This window comes from Molossus molossus, unplaced genomic scaffold, assembly GCF_014108415.1.
Source record: "Molossus molossus isolate mMolMol1 unplaced genomic scaffold, mMolMol1.p scaffold_m16_p_15, whole genome shotgun sequence".
Taxonomy (NCBI): Eukaryota; Metazoa; Chordata; class Mammalia; order Chiroptera; family Molossidae; genus Molossus; species Molossus molossus.
This window is the reverse complement of record NW_023425350.1, coordinates 18,010,709-18,033,112: the sequence shown is the minus strand read 5'-3', so window position 1 is coordinate 18,033,112 and position 22,404 is coordinate 18,010,709. Positions and strand designations below refer to the sequence as shown.

The window sequence follows — 22,404 nt, the reverse complement described above, 5'->3', positions numbered from 1 at the left end:
CCAGGAAATAACTTAAAAAGAAAAACTGCATATTGTACACACTGGTGATACTATAGTAAAGTTTAGGATCTCTAAAATATCAACATCCTATGTAAATATTTAATCATCAAATTTTTAACAAAAAAGACTCAAAAAATTTAGTCTTTTGTAACACAATGCTTTATAGGGTTTTAGCAGCTACCAGAGGTTGGGCAAGCTCTACAAATGGCAATTTTATAACAAATCATTAAATAAAACAAATTCATTAACTGGCCTGATAATAAAACTAAAAAACCTACACAGAAGTTTTCTAAAAGAAATTTAAAAACTGTAATAAAATCTTAGGAATACGGAATCTTTCCACTTAAAATGTGAGGACAGCAACATCTGACACTTAAAGAGCTTTGTCAGTCAGAAGTTGGAGCTACCTACTAAGTAATTTCATGCTGTCAGATGCTGCTGTTTATAACAATCACCTCTAAAATATTTATAAAACCAAAGCAATTTAAGTCACTTAAACATCTTACCTATTAGGATGTCCTTGCAATCTCTTTGTAAGCTGAAGGGGAGAGAAACAGTATAAGCAATAGCACTTCAGACAGCCAATCCCCGTCAATTCCCATGACACACACCCACAAGAACAAAGGAACTTAATGACCATATTAGGAAATCATTATTCCTAAATTTCCTAATTCCTAAATGTTCAACTAATGTAACAGAATCTGGAAATATACTCCCACAATAATAATGACCAGATACTAAATCAGGCTAGGATTTATATCAAATGAATGTCCAGAATAGGCAAATCCATAGGGATGGAAAATAGGTTGCAGGTTGCCAGAACCTGGGGGTAAGGGAGAATGGGAGTGGCCAGTGGGTGAAGGATTCCTTTTTGGTGTGACAACTGTACAACCTGTGACTACACTAAAAAACACTGAACTATATATTTTTAAAGGGTGAAGTTTATGGGGCGTAAATTATATCTCAAAAAATATACAGACAAAATCTAGGTTAGGCAAATATTGTTTGAGATCTATTATCTATCATCCACTATGAATACCTTGCTTGCTTACATACTGTAAATCCATTTCTCTAAATACTGGATTTAGTCTTAAATTCCTAGCATTAGAACCTTAAAATGAACAGAGTACTCAGTTACCTCTTGCAACAATGGAATAACAGCATGCAGGGGCATCCTTAACACAGTCCTCTTTATTAGGTTTAAATTCCTAGTTTGAAGTACTTTCTGTGAGAAAATAAAATATAAGCATACTCAGAAGCTAAGAACACTGCAGAAAAAACTATCAGTAAAATAATTTTAAAAACCAAGCAATAAACTACTAACTGAATTTCAGCAAATAAAGGTTAGAGGGACTGAATGAAGAATGTTGTATCTTAAGGCTATCAGAAAAGTACAGTCTTCAGTTATCAGGACATTTATACTTCAATACACAGGTTTCTTCTCTACGAATTCTACAAATTTTAAAGTTTTATGAACTATTTTTTTATATAAAACAGAAAAGAACACTTCTGGACAGAGCAGGTTAGTCCTAATCCTGAGGCCTTTCAAGTCCTCCAAACCCCAGATGCTTCATCTCTAAGAAAGGATGAGAAATATAAGCCTTCTCAGATCTCAAATCCTGACCCCATCTCCTTTCTCTTCAATACTTTTAAATACTTATTCTTTCAAAAGGGTTTACTCCTAGAGGAACTTCCCTAGTGGTATGGTGCACGCTGTATTTTGGTGGTTATTGCTGTAATAAAGGTCATGCTCAGGAACTAGCATGAAGTACCAAAGGACATGATATAGAACATTAGTTTTCAACCTACTTTAACAGTTTTAACACACCTTTTCAGAATTCCCTATGGATTTTCTTGTATAATATCTTCACACCAAGCCCATCAAGTACTATTTAAAACCTATCAGTGGCATAATTAACATAGTTCCTTATGAAAAAGAAATATAATTTTTTATATAATCATTGAGGAACTGAGAGATAGACTGTCCTGATTTAATAGTCCCACTTAATATTTTCATTTTTAAAGAATCAGAATATAAATTTCAAAGCAAAGTATGTTGATCAGAACTTTAACAATAATTCAGAAGGTGCTTGATGATACTAAACATTCCTGAAGATCTCTCTTTATTATAAACATCAGTTATCACAATATTCTAATAATGTACAAGTTATAGGGAACATTCTGTCTGAATAGTCTACAAATTACTTTTCAAGACACAACATGCTTTTCTTAAGGTCCTAAATTTTCATAGGCTGTTCTCCAAACCACCAGGCTTCACTGTCTTAAATAGCCAACTAGGGTAGTAGCACTTCAGGTCAAAAACTACACTCTTGAACTTATAGCTGCACATTATACCAAAAGCGTGAAAAAAAAAACAATGCAGGAATGAAGGTTTGAAAAATAAGTTTGTGAAATCCTCTAGTGCTCTAAATGTAAAGTGACCGCACAATTTGCCGTTCAAACTGGGACACTTTGAGAATGAAAGGAGTTACTCTGCACAATTACACCAAGAGCAGAGGTGTAAACCACAACTGTCACAGGCAAGTAAGAGGGTCTGTGGCCTAGCTATTTAGAAGTTATTCCAAACTGTGGGGCAGAAAGTTTTTAACAAGCTCTCAGACAATTCTTATGCCCACTAAAGACAGAGGCTCTTTGATAACAAATTTTCACATTTAAAATAAGCAAGCACAATGCAGCATCCACATGATGTGTTACATAGATTTGTACACTTGCAATCTTACGATTTTATTAATCAATGTCACCCCAATAAATTCAATTTTTAAAAATCTTCAAAAATAAATAAGTTATCCCAAACCAAGTAAAATTATAAAATGAATACAAAAGTTAGCATTAATTTCTGCCAATATATTTAAAGAAACAACCCTAAAAGACACACCTATAACTACAAAAAGATAATATTGACAATGAATGGGTTTCTTCTTTTACAATTTTACTGCATTATAACTGATGCATAATCAACAGTGAGCATTTAAAGTGTACTATTTGATAACTCTGACATAAACAATTACACACAAAACAAACACCAATGTAAACATTCTGTCACCCTCAAGTCTCCTTGGGCCCCCTTACATTCTACCCCTCCTTCCATCCACATCCTGAGGCAACCAATGGACTATATATTGGTCAGTATTTTCTAGAATTATTATATAAATGTAATCATACAATAACCTTTATTCTTTTTTTGGTCTGGTTTCCTTCTCACAGCCTACGTTTGAGACTCATCCATGTTGATTTTTATATAACAATATATTTTTTATATTGCTAAAATAAGCAATTTGTTTATCCATTCATATTTTGAGGGACATAACAGGTTCTTTCTAGTTTTTGGCTACTACAAATAAAGTTGCTATGACTGTTCACATACAAGTCTTTGTATGAATTTATATTTTTTATTCCCTTGTTAAATACCTAGAATAGCTGGGTCTGTCTGATGGTAGATGTAGTTGTATCATATTACATTTCCATCAGCAAGATACAAGTTTCAGTTGTTCCACATCTTCCCCAAGAGATGGTACTGTATGTCTTTTAAATTTCAATCTATAATGACTATGTAGTATTACCTCATTGTGATTTTAATTTGCATTTATGATGATTAATGATGTATAGTAACCTTACATGCTCTTATTAGCATTATGAATTCTTTTGTGAAATATCTATTCACACCTTTACCAACTGTATTTTGAGTTGAGTCTCACTAAGTTAACAGTTCTTTATATATTCAGGATATAAATGCTCAGATATATGAGTTGCATTTTTCCCAGTCTGTGACTTCCCTTTTCATTCTCTTAACAGTGTCATTTCAGGAGAAAGGATTTAATTTTCATTAATCCAAATGACCAATTTTTCCTTTGGCATTTCATGCTTTTTATAATGCATTTAGAAGCCTTTCTCCACTCAAGTTTGCATAGATCTTTCTCCTGTTTTCTCTAGAAGATGTGTAGGTTAGGGTTTTACAGTTATGTCTATGATCTATTCTGTGATGATTTTTGTGTGAGGTGTGAAGTAAATGCTAAGATGCATTTTTTCCACATGGATATTCAGTTGGTTCAGCACTAGTTTCAAAGACTTACTTTCTCCACTGATTCAACTTAGTATCTTTCCTGAAAACCAGCTGTGCATGCCATGTTAAACTATAATGTACCTTCCAAAATTATACATTCACAAACTATTTTAAAAGTAATTTTAACTTTTTAAACATGCTGGTTTCTCCTCTCATTTTGCAAAATCATCTTAAGACACAAATATATTACCACTTAGATCAAAATATCAATCAAAAAGAAACTTCATAGGTTACATATTAAAATCACACCTATACTAAGTGTATAATAATGCACTTAGCAAAGCTAAATTGCTTTAAGATGATCAGGCAGTGCTTAAGTCCAATTATTTACACTTAAATTTTCTCTATAGACCAATATCAAATTCTGGAATTTAAGAAGACATAATGAAGACTTCATACAAGCAGTCACCAACTTACAAACAAAGAAATCAAAGAAATCATAAAAGGGAAGCCTTTATACAAAGTGTCTAGTACTTTTACCCTCTAAATACTTAACCCCCAACCCTTTTGAATTTTTCCCAAAACCTCCTACCCATTGCCAAGGTTCCACCTCACTGCCCCCTCTCACGGCCAGGGGGAAATAAGTTTCTGGAATCCAGAGTAAAAACTCAGGAACGCATTTTCCTACAGAAAAAAATATAAAGTGTGATCTAGAATGCTGAGTACTGTAATTCAGGCACACTATGTCTATAAAGTGTGATCTAGAACGCTGAGCACTGTAATCCAGGCACACTATGTCTCTAAAGTGTGTGATCTAGAACGCTGAGCACTGTAATCCAGGCACACTATGTCTCTAAAGTGTGATCTAGAATGCAGAGCACTGTAATCCAGGCACACTATGTCTCTAAAGTGTGATCTAGAACGCTGAGTACTGTAAACCAGGCACACTATGTCTCTAAAGTGTGATCTAGAACGCTGAGCACTGTAATCCAGACACACTATGTCTCTAAAGTGTGATCTAGAACGCTGAGCACTGTAATCCAGGCACACTATGTCTCTAAAGTGTGATCTAGAACGCTGAGTACTGTAATCCAGGCACACTATGTCTCTAAAGTGTGATCTAGAACGCTGAGTACTGTAATCCAGGCACACTATGTCTCTAAAGTGTGATCTAGAACACTGAGTACTGTAATCCAGGCACACTATGTCTCTAAAGTGTGATCTAGAACGCTGAGTACTGTAATCCAGGCACACTATGTCTCTAAAGTGTGTGATCTAGAATGCTGAGCACTGTAATCCAGGCACACTATGTCTCTAAAGTGTGTGATCTAGAACGCTGAGCACTGTAATCCAGGCACACTATGTCTCTAAAGTGTGATCTAGAACGCTGAGTACTGTAATCCAGGCACACTATGTCTCTAAAGTGTGATCTAGAACGCTGAGTACTGTAATCCAGGCACACTATGTCTCTAAAGTGTGATCTAGAACGCTGAGCACTGTAATCCAGGCACACTATGTCTCTAAAGTGTGTGATCTAGAACGCTGAGCACTGTAATCCAGGCACACTATGTCTCTAAAGTGTGATCTAGAACGCTGAGTACTGTAAACCAGGCACACTATGTCTATAAAGTGTGATCTAGAATGCTGAGTACTGTAATCCAGGCACACTATGTCTATAAAGTGTGATCTAGAACGCTGAGTACTGTAAACCAGGCACACTATGTCTCTAAAGGCTTTCGTGAACTAAAGCCTAAGAACCTGTAACAATTCTGAATAGTATTTCCATGAGAAAATGCATTCCAGGTTCAAAATAATGTAACACAATCAATCCCTTTGTAGGTTAGTGACTGCCTGTATAATGCCACCAAATGATATATATTTGGCTAAACTCACAAAATATTAAATTTAAAATGGTTATACAACATGACTATTCACTCTGTGAGTGTGCTATGTCAATCATTTCTAAGAAAAATTAACCATCTCAATTCATTTAAAAACTGCTCGAATACTTACATTTAGCATCTCAAAATCATTGCTTTCTAAACCCTGCGCCAGAAGAACTGGAAAGCTGTTTGTCTGCAGGTCATCCTTTTCTTTTCTCGATTCTATATTCAGTGCTCCCAGGCGTTCCTCAATGCTGACCTACAGAAGAGAGACGACCTGTTAAAGTTAAACCAGACAAGGCCTAAAGTAGTCTGGTCAAATTACTTCTGCTTATGCCTCAGGAGACACAAGGCACTGACTGATTCACACCTCAACCCTGAAAAACACTATTATTCATGTTTCCAGAGTTTAGTGAAAAAACAAGTGCCCAAGAAGCCATGATTTAAAAATGTAATTTATAAATATCCCTCTAATATAAAGATCAAAAAAAGGCAAGAATCTTGCATCTGATTACTAAAACATAAGAAAAAGTCCTATTTTCACAGAAGTTTCCCCTTCCATAACTAGTCCTTGCCATCAACCTTAGATTTGCAAAAGGAAACAAACACTATTAAAAGAGTGTAAAGACAATTGTTTCCAAAACAATTTTTAAATTGTCTTCCTATTTGTCTCTTTGTCAGCTTCAAATCATGCTATAAGATGCTATACATACTACAACCAAGTTTCCTTAACAAATAAAATTTAAGTGTTAATGAGCATGATGAGAAATATGGTATACAAAAACTTAAATTGTATAGAAATAACCCTTACAAAACCAAGTCTAATTAAATCAAATATAATGTTCTATGACTATCAAAACAAAAAGAAATGTTTTGGTACTTGTGAAAAACATAAAAAAGGCAGGAGGAAATTAAAGGGTTGGATCTAGGCCAAACTAAATAAAGTTGGTACATTACTTTTATTTATTTATTTTTTTATCCCCACCCGAGGACATTTTTCCATTTTTTTGTACAGATAGAGTGGGAGGGAGAGAGAGGAAGAGAGAGAGAGGGAAACATCGATGTGAAGGGACACATCGAGTGGCTGCCACCCGCACGACCAACCAGGGCCGGGGACAAACTGCAACCGAGGTACATGCCCTTAGCGGGAACCGAACCCGGGTCTCTCCGGACCGCAGGCGGACGCTCTAACCGCTGAGCCAAACCGGCCAGGGCGGTACATTACTTTTAAATACAGATATCACCCTACTGAGAAACAGTTTTTATGAACAGTAATGTTACCCACAAACCTCCACTCAACAAAGTAAGACATTTAAAATCAGGTTAAGGAACATAATCTTTCTCTAATTAATGATAAAACAGTTGAAGTGCTAGATTGCTCAAGACAACAGTGACATTGTGAATAGAAGATGAAAAAGAGGACTCTACATAGACATGTACAGTAACCACAGGAGCGTTTGAAGAGTTGAGAAAAAATGTAGTTTATAAGCACTTTAACGATCACTTTTATTTTTTTAATTAATTTTTGTTACAGATGTTTCTCCTTTTTCCCCCCATTGACCTCCTCCTGATCGCCCCCTAACCCCCAAGCATTGTTGTCTATGTCCACTGGTTACACATATATGCATATACATTCTTTGGTTTATCCTCCACCACCACCCTCACCCGAGGTATGTCAGTCTGAACCCTACCTTCTATGTCTCTGGGTCTATTTTGTTTATTGTATTCCACAAATAAGTGAGATCATGTGGTATTTATCTTTCTCTAATTGGCTAATTTTGCTCAGCATAATATACTCTCCAGGTCCCTCCATGTCATCTCAAAGGATAAGAGATCTTTCTTTCTTACAGCTGCACAGTACTCCATTGTGTATATGCACTACAGCTTTTTTATCCACTCTTCTATTGATGGACACTTGAGCTGTTTCCAGAGAAAACAATCACTTTTAAAAGACCGACTAACACTAACCCAGCCAGGAGTGCTCAGACAGCCAAGAGAAGAGGCATCACTGGAACTCAGCAACAAGTGAAACCCAATGAAAATCATCACAGCAAGTCCTGGCTTAGTCTGTTCAGTTATGTTATCCAGCTAAGCTAATGGCCAAAACAGCACTCTCTTTAGTTAATACGAGTGCTGTCTTCTCCATTAACAGTGGCTTTGTAAATAAGCAACTTTTTAACTTTCTTTGTTTGTAAATCTTACAAAGGTCACAATCTAAATTTCAGAACCTACGGTACTAGGGATGATAGCGTAACAGCGGCAATCAAAGTTAAGTTCCTGAAATTTCAACTCCCAAGTAATCTTACATTTCAAACTCAAAAACAATCAAAGTGATTTTATTACCTCCTTTTCCCCTAATTTTCTCTTGCTTTCTACTTCCTCAGTTTGTGGAGGAGGGGGCTTGACGGCTGCATGATGACCAGGTAACCCAGGTACCAGCACCTTCGCTTCAGAATTCATCACTGGTGTCCTCACCTGTTAATCAGGAAGCAGGGGTACGACAGGAAATTATGCCTTGGTTCTTGTTATATTTATCCCCAATGAGAAAACAAATAGCTTTTTAAAAGTTTTTCTACTGGAAAACTTAATATAACTTAATATGATACTTATTAAAGATAAATTTTAAATGAATGTTGGCAAATAAGTTTTTAAATTATAATCTGAAAAATCATAGTTTTAAAGCATTCAAAACCACCTAAGAGTAAAATCCAAAAAAAACCAAAAACCAAAATCTACAAATTACACCAGGACACACTGACTTAAAAATGTTAAAGAGCCCTGGCCGGTTTGGCTCAGCGGTTGGAGCGTCAGCCTGCGGTACAGAGAGACCCGGTACAGGGTTCGGTTCCCGCTAAGGGCATGTACCTCGGTTGCAGTTTGTCCCCGGCCCTGGTTGGTCGTGCGGGTGGCAGCCACTCGATGTGTCCCTTCACGTCGATGTTTCTCTCTCTCTCTCTCTCTCCCGCTCTATCTGAACAAAAAATGGAAAAATGTCCTCGGGTGAGGATAAAAAAAAAAAAAAAAATGTTAAAGAGAGTCCTGGCCAGTGTTACTCAGCAGTCAGAGCATCAGCCTGCGTACCAAGGAGACTCGGGTTCAATTCCTGGTCAAAGGCACGTTCCTGAGTTGCAGGTTCGATCCCTGTTGGATATGTGGGAGGCAACCAATCGGTGTATCTCTCCCCCTCCTCCCTCCCCCCTTCCACTCTCTCTTACACACACAAAAAAATATTCTTAGGTGAGAATTAACCAAAAAAATAAAAGTTAAAGAGTAAAACTGTACATCTTACAACTACCAGCAGTGATTGATCTTTGCCAGAAATGCTCAGACAGCCAAGAGAAAGGTGTCATCTCTGAAACTCAGCCAGAAGCGAAACCATATATGGATATCATCATAGCATGTCTTGGCTTCCATTTTCTCATTAAACTGCCAAACACGACATGTAAATGCCACATTATATTCAAAATAAAGCATCATGACAATGCTCTTATTATATATGGTCTTAATTCCAGCCCCGTCGTGGTTTTAGGTCTTATCTCACCCTGAAATATAGCATTCTTCTCAACGTAGTTATGCTCCTTTAAACAATGAGATTGAAAAAATAATTTATTGATAATTTGATACTGATCTTTATTCAATAATTATGCATGGGGGACAGGAAGAACTAAATCCAAGGTCTTCAACTTCTAGTCATCTATTCACTTGTTCATTTAACAAATCAAGAGCATAGAAATGAACAGTTTTATAATCTTGATATCTAAAACCTAATCCCGTAAAATTTGCTAAGATTATAAAAAGGATATTAAAGAATCTAAACATAATATTACATAATAATTCAATTCACCCAAATCTTTTTTCTCTATTTCTAGTATGTGAAGCACTCACCTTCGTTATAGCTGTTTCTACTTTTGGAGCCCAGCAGTTTGAAATATCTCTTACTAAACACATATGAGGTTCTTTGGAATTTAAAGCCTGGAAATATAATTTTAAAGGGGGAGTGAGGGACAGTGTGTCAAATAAAACAATAGGGAATAAGAGTAAAAACAAATGCCTACTTGTACATTTTTACGAAAACACAAAACTGAGACCCACTCAGATTAGTGGCACTGAGGAATGGGTAAACTCTGAAGATACAAGGCATTATGAACTGCCTGAATTTTTCACATGTATAATTTTAAAAGATCAACAGTTTTTTTATATGTGACAGATTTTAAAGAACACATCAGTTGATCACCCTTGTAAAGAATTAATCTGTGTCACCCAGCTGGTGTGGCTCAGTGGACTGAGCATTGTCCCATGGACTGAGAGGTCCCAGTTCCATTCCTGGTCAGGGCACATTCCTGGGTTGTAGGCTCAATCCCAGTAGGGGGCATGCAGGAGGCAGCCATTAGATGTTTCTCTCTCACAGTGATGTTTCTATCTCCATCCCTTCCTCTCTCTCTCTTTAAAAAAAAAAAATCAATAAAAACATATTTTAAAAAAAGAGAGAGAGAAGTAATCTGTGTTAAGAAAAAATTTCCTGCTGCTGACCTTTCCACAGGTGAGTCAAAGCCAGCACTGCTGATTAACAAATGTCTGAGGTGGATTTCTGGACATTTTTAAACAAGGGAAGTCAAATGCAGCAAAGTCCATATGTACCCATAAAGCTTTAAGGTTATATGCAGTTATCGATGCCCATATAATCAATCAGTATCTGGAAGGACACAAAGCAAACAGGAAACAATGGCTGCATCCGGAAAGGGGGGCATAACAGGGTCCAATTATGACAAGGAGACTTATATTTACAACCTAACAATTTTCTTTTTATTAAACAAAATCCATGTACTAAATTTTTTAAAGTATTTTTAAATAACTCAACAAGAACTTGCTTGGGGATGTAGTATTCCACTCAGTCACTAAGGGTCTTACTGAATCAATGTATTATAAATAAATGCAAGCTTAAGAAATAGCCTATTGGGCATGCTCATAATAACTCACCAAAAGTCTCCAAAGAAACGTCTATAATCAAAGAAATGAAAAACAACAAGCAAAATTCAAATCACTGCACCACCAACTACTTTTCCACTTAGAAAATTCAATGGGTGCTATCACTAAGAGCTCTTTTATTAAGATTTATCTTTTGGGTAGTGGGGCAAAATTTACCCTTACATGTGCTGATCAAAATGGCAGCCACTAGATATGTGTGGCTACCGAGCACTTTAAATGTGGCTAGTCCAAACTGAGATGTGCTTGTAAGTGAAAAATAGACACCAGATTTCAAAGCCATAGTACATCAGAGGAGGAGCACGCATCAAACATCTCAAATAATGTTTTATATTGATTAAGCATGAAAATATTTTGGATATGCTGATTTAAGTAAAATATATAAAGAGTTCTCACAAATTAAAATAAACCATCCAGTGAAAGGTTCTTCAGGGGAAATAAGAGACTTCTTTTTAAGTATTCCAATAAGCAGACCAATGTATCATTTTTAAATCATTCTTTTCAACAGACACGTTGTAACTGCTTTACCCCAGAGTAGCATCTACTTACCACTCGCTCAATGGTGGGCTGAAACCAATTGCCATATACAAGCAACAAGGATATTTTGTCTGGGCAAAAACCAGCTGCTAGAATTGGGATGGGTTTTGGTGTTGATTTCTTGCCTTTCCCAGGTGTCGCTATCTGAATTGTGCAGTTTGAAGTAAAGGGCTTTTTGCAGTATCTAGAAGTAAAAATAAATTAAATTAGCATATTTGAAATAACATCTCACACTAATTCTTTGAAGTTGGCATGAAATGTGACCCTTCTCTGGCCTTCACATTACCATCAGGAGCGACCAGGGTCCCTTAAGCACTAGTGTTCCTGTCTGGACTTCATCTATCCACCCCATCCAATACTCAAGACCTCACCACCAAAATCTTCCTTCTATCCCACTTCCAGCCCCCACGAGAGGCTCAGGCTTCTAAAGGGCTTCTAACACTCCCAAACAACCTGCCTCTCTCCCTCCTTCACCTCTAACACCTCGGAAACTACTGCCACCAGATACCAGCTACTTCCCCTTCCTGCAGTCATATAAAGACTTCTGGGTCATTCCCCATCATTTCTTAAAAGATTTTAGTGGCTCACTGTTATTCTGTCCAACACTAATCCTGAGGAATTCCTTTCTTAGTGGTTTCTATATCCAGTATGCAGGCTGATGATCCTTCTGACACCCTGTCCTCTTAGTTCCTTAACCTTCCTACCTCCAACAACTCTGTCCTTCACTATATCTCAGCCACTCACTGCTCATACCACAGACATGGTATCACCAATAAATAACCACCCCCATAATCTCAATTGTAAGCACCCCACCACCTATCTTTCCGACTCACCCTTCCTAGTACCTTGACTCCAAAGCCATCCCTATCCAGGATTTTTGGCCTCTTCATTGGCCTTTACCCCTTTGTAGTCTATTTTTAACATATCAGACAGAACGACTCAAAACTTAATGTCTTAAAACTTAAGTCAAACCACATCAATACTCTGCTTAAAATCCTCAATGGCTTATTTACTACTGCCCAAGTCCTCACCATGGCCCTCTGCTTCTGGACTCTCAATTATATATTCCATGTACACATATGTAAATCGAGGCATCAGTTATTAACAGTTACCTCTACAGAGTAAAACTCAATAGAGGGAGACTTGGGTTTTTTAATTGTCTGTGCATCCTGAATGTTTTAAAATAAGTGTATGCTGCTTTCACAAATAGTTTACATTTAAATAAATTACTATACTAGGATTATTTAAGGAAAGACTATCAACTGACAATAAAAGTTGAAACTATTTTAAAGTTTAATATAATTATGCACGTGACTGAGTCTCAGACCGTGTTTACAGTATATGGCAAAGGTTCACAAACTTTCTGTAAAGAACCAGATAACAAATATTTCAGTTTTGGGGGGGCCATATATAATCTCTATTGGGTCTGGTCTCCAACCCATAATTTACTGACCCTTAATCTATGACTGCTATACATCTTACCAGCAACACTTCCCTGTCCACCGAAACACCAGCACCGCCACACTTCACTGATCCATATGTGTGGCAAGGGGAAGCATTATCAGTTAGAAATTAAGGCTTTACCAAAGTTCATAAGCAAAACCCTCCAACTAAACCACTTTCTTTTAAAATTGATGGTTAGAGCCTGACTGGTGTGGCTCAGTGGTTGAGCGTTGACCCATGCACCAGGATGTCACCAGTTCAATTCTGGGTCAGGGCGCATGCCCAGATTGTGGGCCTGATCCCCAGTGGGAGGCATGCAGGAGGCGGCCTATCAATGTTCTCTCTCATCGATGTTTCTATCTCTCTCTCCCTCTCCCTTCCTCTCTCTCTAAATATCAATAAAGAACAAAAATAAAATAAAATGTATCGTTAGAACCACCAACATTCATGAAATGTGCATCATAAAAAGCCATTCTCCTGCCCTGGCTGGTTTGGCTCAGCGGTTAGAGCGTCCGCCTGCGGTCCGGAGAGACCCGGGTTTGGTTCCCGCTAAGGGCATGTACCTCGGTTGCAGTTTGTCCCCGGCCCTGGTTGGTCGTGCGGGTGGCAGCCACTCGATGTGTCCCTTTCACATCGATGTTTCCCTCTCTCTCTCTTCCTCTCTCTCCCTCCCACTCTATCTGTACAAAAAAATGGAAAAATGTCCTCGGGTGAGGATAAAAAAAAAAAAGCCATTCTCCTAACCACAAACATGAAGAAATGATCCATGATACCAAAACCTTGAGTTCTATTCTCCTTGGAAATATATGTATGCACTCAGTCATATGGGTAAAGAATTAAGGCCCTGGCCGGTTTGGTTCAGCGGTTAGAGTGTCGGCCTGCGGTCCTGAGAGACCCGGGTTCGGTTCCCGCTAAGGGCGCGTACCTCGGTTGCAGTTTGTCCCCGGCCCTGGTTGGTTGTGCGGGTGGCAGCCACTCGATGTGTCCCTTTCACGTTGATGTTTCTCTCTCTCTCTGTTCCTCTCTCTCCCTCCCGCTCTACCTGAACAAAAAATGGAAAAATATCCTCGGGTGAGGATAAAAATAAATAAAAAAATAATTAAGGATGCTTTCAAAACAATCTAACTGAAAATACAATGCAAAGAACACTGAGGTGGGAATATAAAGAAGTCAGGGAAGGAAAATAAATTTCTGATGTAAGATACTCCTTACTTACCCATTTAATATGTGTTCAAAAAGATGAACTTGACCATCTCTGCAAACAACAGCTAACTTGACAGGCTAAAAGAAAAATGTAACTGATTACTCTAATGGGTAATAAATATACTTTAGTCTACTCTAATGGACAGTTACTTTCATAATATGTTTACGAAACTTCAACTCTCCTCCCCACCCCTTTAAATAACCAGAGAAAAGGTTAGAACAGCAAAGATGCACAGTTGTTGTATTTAAAAGGATTACTGTCTTCAAACTAACAATTCGAGGTTATAAATAAATGAAAGTTTTTAGGCCAAGAAGGTAAGTTAAGGAGAATGCAGCTTGGAAGTCGGATGAGTGAGAATCACTACCAGGTGCAGAGGCTGACGACGGGAACCTGGTGGGCCCCACAGGGAAGGAGTCAGGACTTCTGAAAACAGGCACTGTACCCAATCCCTTCCCCTAAGGGGAGCTCACCATGGAGACCACATCAGTACTTCAAACAATTTAAGAAGATTCTTGTTATATTTCATTCTTCCTCTCCCTCTTTCCCTATTCATTAAATCAAAAACCCAATTTTAAAAATATTTGTGAAATCCAAAAACAAATTCTCAAAAATTGAGCCATTTACCTCTTCTTTGTTTTCTGACAAAGTTAAGTCAATGTACACAGGTTCATCTGTAACTGTGAAAGACATCACTGCATTCTTTTGTTTGTTTTCTGACCGGACCTGCCTGGATAACAAAACCAATGATTAGAGAGTAAAACAGATAAAAAAGAAAAGGGAAACACCTAAAAGGAGTCACAGGATTAGATTCCCATATAGTTTTTCCTCTTTTGAAAGCTATTAAGGTGACTAAAAACAAAATAAGAGAAGCACTTGTAACACTACCATACAACATGGTTGCATGAGAACAGAAAACATTAATGCATGTCTAGCAGATTTAAACGATGGGTAACCATTCTCTATCTTTTTCCAAACTATGTGTCTATTCTGATTGATGCCAATACCAGACTGTCTTGATTACCATAGCTTGACAATTTTTTTTTTTTTTAATCCTCACCCTAGGAAATTTTTCCATTTGTTGTTCAGATAGAGTGGGAGGGAGAGAAAGAGAGAGAAACATCTATGTGTAAGAGACACAGCGAGTGGTTGCCACTCGCACGACCCAACCAGGGCCGGGGACAAACTGCAACCGAGGTACGTGCCCTTAGCGGGAACCAAATCCGGGTCTCTCTGGACTGCAGGCTGACACACTAACCGCTGAGTCAAACCGGCCAGGGCTAGCTTGACAAGTCTTGAAATGAGACAATGAGTCCTCCAACATTTTTCTTCTTTCAAATTCGTTTTGGCTCTCTATGTCCTTTGCCATTTCCATTTGAATTTTAAAATCAGACTGTCAATTTCTACTCCAGTCTGCTGGGATTTTTGACTAGGTATGCACTGAATCTATAGGTTAATTTGAGAACAATATCATAGTAATACTGAAAAAACAAGTCCAGAAATGCATGCTCACGCAAACACACACGAACCTCATCATTTATTCATTCCTTATTTGAGAATCACCTACTTGCTAATATTTGTAAACTTCAAAATCAGTATTTGTGGAGCTTTCGTGTTAACAGATATGCGCAGCTAGTGAAAAAATATGAGTTGCCCAACACTCACAAGGTTAAACAAGGTTATGCTCTGCCTTCTTATTTCAGCTCTCATGCTATAATTATTCTTTTTGTGGTGTATTTAGTGCTACGTTTTTTTTTGTTGTACTTTTTGTTGCTGATTTTACTGTTTAAAATGGCCCAAGTGTAGTAGTGAAGTGCTGTCTAGTGTCACTAAGAACAAAAAAGCTGTAATATGCATTATGGAGAAAATGTCTGTTAGATAAACTCTGTTCTGACATGAGTCAACCAACAATAGATACAGGCATATCTCAGAGACACTACATATTCAGCTCCATACCACCCCAATAAATAGGTACTGCAATACTGCAAGTTGGTGGAGGCATCTGTGATGTACAATAAAGCAAAGCACAATAAAATAAGGTATGCCTGCCTGTGTGGGTGTGTGTGTGTGAGTGTGAGAGAGAGAGAGAGAGTGTGTGTGTGTGTGTGTGTGTGTGTGTGTAAAATGGGGTATCCTTAGCCCTGGCCAGTTTGGCTCAGCGGTTAAAGCATCAACCCACGGACAAAGGGTTTTGGGTTGGATTCCCAGTCAAAGGCATGTATCTGGGTTGCAGGTTTGATCCCCATCCCCGGCTGGGGTCGTGTGGGAGGCAACCAATCAACATGTCTCTCCCTCCCTCCCTCCCCCACTACCACTCCATCTAAAAATCAATGGAAGAGTATCCTTGGGTAAGGATTAAAATAAATAAATAAATAAAATGGGGCATCTTTAAACAGAAACACACATAAAACAAGATTATATATTGATTACATGGCAAAAATGTAACCAGAGGGGCTTGCAGAAAACTAAACCTGTATTTCCCCGAGGAGTAATAGGTTCAGTATCATTAAATCAGTGCTCATGAGAACTTCATACAACATAATCAGTGAATAACAAGAACAGACTGTATGTGTATATACATGTATATATGCAAAACCAACTCAATGGAGATAGTCTTTCAACAAGTTGTACTGGGACCACAGGATAGCCATAATGCAAAAACATGGACATCGATCCAGTCCTCATACCACATATACATATTAACTCAAAACAGATCACTGAACCAAATGTAAGACCTAAAACTCTTTGTGACCTTGGAATAAGCAAAGATTTCTAAAAATAATCTGGACTTCATCAAAATTAAAAACATCTCCAAAAAAACTAAGTCCCAATCTTGGAAAAATATGTGTAAAGCATACACTTGACAATGGATTTATAACCAGAATATACAAAGAACTCTCGCCCAGCAGGTGGGGCTCAGTGGTCTGAGTGTCATCCCATGAACTGAGAGGTCCTGGTAATTCCTGGTCAGGGCACATGCCCAGGTTGCAGCTTGATCCTTGGGGGGGGGGAATGCAGGAGGCAACCGTTGGTGTTTCTCTCCCTTCCTCTCTCTCTAAAAATAAAAAAATTAAACAAAAAAACACAGAACTCTTCAAAACTCTGTAAGAAAAACCTAATAAAAAATAATCCAAAATATTTGAACAGACACTTTATCAAAAAACATATCCAGCCCTGGCCAGTTTGGCTCAGCGGTTAGAGCGTCGGCCTGCGGTCCGAAGAGACCCAGGTTCGGTTCCCGCTAAGGGCACGTACTTCGGTTGTAGTTTGTCCCCGGCCCTGGTTGGTCATGCGGGTGGCAGCCACTCGATGTGTCCCTTTCATGTCAATGTTTCCCTCTCTCTCTCTTCCTCTCTCTCCCTCCCACTCTGTACAAAAAATGGAAAAACGTCCTCGAATAAGGATAAAAAAATAAATAAATAAACATATCCAGATAGCAAATAAGCATATGAAAGATTCTCAACATCAATGGCCATTAGGGAAAGGCAAATTAAAACCTATTAGAATGGCAACAATTAAATAAAGTATCAAGTGTTGGTGACAATGTGAAAGAATTAGCCCTCTTATATATAGCTGGTGTGAATGTAAAATGGTGCAATTTTAAAAATTTCTGAAATTTCTTTAAAAATTAAATATACACCTATATAATCAAGCCACTGCACTCTTATATATTAACCCAAGAGAAATGAATCATATAGCTACACAAACACTTATATACAAATGTCCTTAATAACTTTATTTGTAATGTCCTAAACATATCAACAAGCCTGGAGTCTGCAGTGTGGGAGTAAATTACAAAGGGACATGAAGATGACCAGCTGGTGTGTCTCAGTGGATTGGGCATGGTCCCATGGACTAAAAAGTCCTGGTTCGATTCCCAGTCAGGGCACATGCCCAGGTTGTGGGTTCGATCACCAGTAGGAGGCATACAGGAGGCAGATGATCAATGTTTCTCTCTCATATAGATGTTTCTATCTCTCTTTCCCTCTCTTTAAAAAAAAAAAAAAAAATCAACAAAAACATATTTAAGAAGATAATAACAGCTCGGCCAGTGTGGCTCGGTGGATGAGCATCCTCCCATGGACTGAGAGGTCTGGGTTCGATTCCTGGTCAGGGTACATGCCTAGGTTGCTGGCTCAATCACCAGTAGGGGGTGTGCAGGAGGCAGCTGATCCACATATCTCTCTCTCTCCCTTCCTCTCTTTCTAAAGAATCAAGTAAAAAAAGGGGAGGGGGACACATAAAGAAACTCTTGGGAGCAATACACATGATATGATCCTGGTCTTGATTGTGGTAATGATTTCATGCTGTATGCTTAAATTTTGTACAGTTTATTATGTCAATTATACCTCAATAAAGCGGTTTTTTAAAACCTAGGCACAAATAATAAAGACTGAGTAATGAGTAACAAATGTAATTTACAACAATGATTCAAAATCAGTTTTTCTTTTTCTAAATTAATTAATTAATTTATTTATTTTGGTTACAGATGTCCCTCCTTTTCCCCCAAAGACATACTCCTCCCCCCCTCCTATTCCCCCCACAACCTGCAGAGTATTGTTGTCTGTGTCCATTGGTTACGGATATATCCATATCCTGCCCTCTTCCTGCCCTCCCCTGAGGTTTGTCAGTCTGTTCCCTACTTTAATGTCTCTGGGTCTATTTTGTTCATCAGCTTATTTTGTTCATTATATTTCACAATAAGTGAGATCATCTGATATTTGTCTTTCAGTTTCTTTTTATCAACTAATGAGACTATACATTATCCAGCAGACAATCTAGCAATATTTTTTTCTACAAGAAAATTAAGAGAGTTGATTTGACAAATTCTAAGTTTTTCATGCACAATAAATTCTTAATAAAACAAGATTCATTCTAACCTGGTCCTTCATATTATACATGTTCAAAATTATTGCCAACAGACCACTACATACAGAAGAAACTGCTATCTTAGCCCATCAATGGAGATAGTACTATCTCCTTATATAATATGAAAGGGTTTTTTAAATCTTCATTCAACAGCAAAAAGCCTTCAAATATTATTTCCTTACAGAAATGAATCTTTCAACGGTAATTATCAGGTAACTTTAGGCTTGCTCATCTAACAAAACACAAAGTTTTCAAAGACGGCCTTATTGGGCAGCCTTTCAATATGGGTTTGTTTTTTATGTTTATTCCTGTTACTTGGAAGCCCCCAGGATCTTGATACAACAGAAATCATCTTTTCTCTTACAAAAGAAATTTTATAGTCAGAGACTCCCTAGGTCAAGGAAGCCAAAGAGACAAAGCATTTAAAACTGAAGCACCTGAGTAATGTCAGAAGCCTTTGGTGGCAGATCTTAGCTTTTTGGCATTACTAATTTCTTATGTTAAGTGTTAAATCCTCTAGAATTCTAAGAAATCATCCAATAGGCACTCCTCAAATATCAGACACAGAACAGAAAATCAATGTAATCTGACTGAAAGACATAATTAGAAACTACAGCTTATTCATAGTAACTTTATATGGTCAAGAGAACACTCAAATAATTGATTACGAGGATGAAAAACTACTTCTATTTTTTAAATCTCTACTTATTTTGTCCATGAACAGTTGGTTTAAAAAAAAATTAACTTCATCAGATGATGTCATAAAGTCTAAGAAATTTCATATATTTCTTAAATTTAAAAACTTTTTGATAGCCCTTTAATACAAAATTAATTTTTACTTTAAAAAGTAGTTTCAAAAACATAGCCAAAGAATTTAATGTCCTCAGTAAACCGTCAGTAAATAGATGTTACTGTACTAGCCCAGTAGTCATCTGTCTCAACAAAATCAGAGATTTTCCTGAAAATTTTTTAAAGGTTATTTTTAAATTGTCCAGTCATCAAAATATTCAGCCTACCACACCTCTAAATAGCATAGAGAAGTTCTATTATGCAGCGCTCTTAAATTTTTCTGATACAGATCTGTTTAAGGCAGGCTCAATTTTTCATTACAAGTCAATATACATCTAACATTAACAACAATAAAGCAGGTCTCATATTCATCATTTATATTAACCATATAAGCTGACAGATTCTTTCAAGGAAAAGTTAGCTCCAAAATTCAAAAGATTACATACCAGACATTAAGTAACCGGTCATGTACTGCTCCAGATAAAAAATAAAGACCTGTAATTCCATCAAAGGGTTGGCTCTCATTAGGAGGTCTGATAGTAGTGAACATAAGTGATGAAACCGGCGTTGCATGTCCCGTGAAGTGCTAAAAAATTTATATCACATTTAGGAGAGGATGGATACAAAACAGTAAAAAAAGTTAAGAGCCCATGTGTATCATCTGAGATCAGAGCTCCAGACTAAAGGTAACAAATTTAATTCTAAGCAACCAAGGTTATTTGTGCTATATTCTTCTCATTTCTTAAAAAGTCCATATGAAAATTAAGATACTCCTTTTAACTCCCGTGACAGTACTCCACAATCTGGATTTCTTCCATTTTTTAGTTAAAAATTCACTTAATTCTATCAATTTTTACAAGGGTGATAGGGTGCTCAGACACAGCCAAGGAATTGTAGGTCTTCAGTTTACTCTCAGTGAGTCGAAACCACAATTTTAAGGTATCATCACAGCACCAAACCCTCTAGAACTAAAAGTAACTCCTGAGCACACTCAAAGCTAATACTAATCTCCACAGTTAAATACTATAACTGGACCAAATGTTGGGTGCAAGCTAAAAATCAAAATCACTGCACAGAGTAAGAGACTTTTAATTCAAATTCCACTTATTTGTTCTATTCATTTTCCCAATGCAGGTATAACCTATTTAATATTTAACATTAACAAACCAGATTTAGAGGCTAACTTTTGTCTATTAATTCTACTATTTGATGTGCTTGAAAATAAAGAATCTGTATTCTTAAAACAATATACTATGGCACATAACCTCTGTATTTCTCCGTACTTACTCTAGATGACTATTATGCTTACAAATAATTTGAGTCACTCACTCTGTAGACTTCTTTGGTCTCCAAAACCCATAGTTTGATTGTTCGACCAGCTGAAAGCAACATCTTTCCATCTGGGCTGATACACAGGGAACTGACACTACTATTGTCACCTTTCCATTTGCTGTATTGTGGAGAGAAACAAAAATATCTCAATAGGGAGAAAACTTTATTCAGAGCAAAAACATAACAAAAAAACAAGACATTAAAAATACCACCTAAGTTTCTAAGCCAAATTACATTCCCTAAATGTTTGTGTCGGGAATCTAACCTCAAACATATTACTAAGGTAAAGCCCCCCGACAGGACAGGTTCTTTGGAGGTACCAGGAAATGGTTAAGAGTTATAAGAATGTAAAATGGGAAGTTGTGTACAATGCCCAGGAAATTACCATGGCTGGCTGGACCTCTGCCAAGTCCATCCTATCCCCACCATGGTTCCTAAATGCTCTGCAGGGCTGGCTTTTAATTCACCTAAGAATACAAATGATTTCAAACTATAGTCCAAAAAGGTTATTTCATCCCAAATCCACAAAGATGAGCCCCATCTGAAAGGGTAAAATAAATTAGGTGCAGATGACCCCTTTTTAAATACCTCAAATATAACTAGCAGTATGAGTCTTTGCAGTTTGTTGTACATATTAACACTGTCATAGGCAATAGGGAGCTTAGCTATTCACTCATAAATCAAGAAATAACAGCAACAAACTTATTACCAAAAGACGTTAACTCTAAAGTAGAAGAAAATGTATTGCTCTACCAATTACATTGGAATATGTGAAATTACTCATTTGGAAAAAACTTAAGAGTCCTACTTTATACTACACACACATAAAACTTACTGATTAAAAATATGTATTAAAATATATAGAGAGAACAGTTTTATAATCCTGGGGTTTGGAAAGGCTTTCCAAAGCAATTACAAACCAGAAATCATAAAGGAAAAAAACGACCTGATTTATTAAATAAAACATCTACACCACAAAATAAGTGATAAAATAAAAGGCTAGGAGAAAATATCAAAGATATATACCACAGACAGAAGATTAATACTTAAAATAGCTCCTTATATTCAAGAAAGAGCTCCCTGAGTTCAAGAAAAATAACTCAAAATAAAATAGACAAAGGATATAAACAGGCAATTCACAGAATACAAATTGTCCATAAACATGAAAACACTCAACCTTGCTAATAAGGAAATGCAGCAATAAGAAGGAAATGCAGTGTGAAAACTTTTCTTTTACCATCGGTTCCTAACATTTTTGACAGTCTCTCACCAATTCCCACAGCTTCAACACTCACTTATATTCATTACTCAGCATCTATTCACTGAACTGATACAAATATAAAAAG

At 37.1% G+C, this 22,404-nt stretch overlaps 1 protein-coding gene and 3 non-coding genes across 4 annotated transcripts in view; all 4 read right to left on the bottom strand.

Moving 5' to 3' along the window:
* WDR43 (WD repeat domain 43) overlaps positions 1-22,404 on the bottom strand; it is a 42,534-nt gene that overhangs the window by 8,267 nt on the left and 11,863 nt on the right. The window contains exons 4-13 of the mRNA XM_036263065.1: positions 21,056-21,176; positions 20,173-20,312; positions 14,696-14,798; positions 14,084-14,148; positions 11,437-11,608; positions 9,790-9,876; positions 8,248-8,379; positions 6,035-6,163; positions 1,139-1,225; positions 507-538 (exon numbers count right to left, since the gene is read on the bottom strand). Coding sequence (XP_036118958.1) covers positions 507-538; positions 1,139-1,225; positions 6,035-6,163; positions 8,248-8,379; positions 9,790-9,876; positions 11,437-11,608; positions 14,084-14,148; positions 14,696-14,798; positions 20,173-20,312; positions 21,056-21,176 — 1,068 coding nt within the window. The remainder of the gene's footprint in view (positions 1-506; positions 539-1,138; positions 1,226-6,034; positions 6,164-8,247; positions 8,380-9,789; positions 9,877-11,436; positions 11,609-14,083; positions 14,149-14,695; positions 14,799-20,172; positions 20,313-21,055; positions 21,177-22,404) is intronic.
* LOC118631293 lies at positions 7,883-7,958 on the bottom strand. The gene has a single exon (XR_004959779.1). It is a non-coding gene; the product is annotated as a small nucleolar RNA SNORD53/SNORD92 (small nucleolar RNA).
* On the bottom strand, positions 9,225-9,304 carry LOC118631292. The gene has a single exon (XR_004959778.1). It is a non-coding gene; the product is annotated as a small nucleolar RNA SNORD53/SNORD92 (small nucleolar RNA).
* LOC118631294 lies at positions 20,596-20,680 on the bottom strand. The gene has a single exon (XR_004959780.1). It is a non-coding gene; the product is annotated as a small nucleolar RNA SNORD53/SNORD92 (small nucleolar RNA).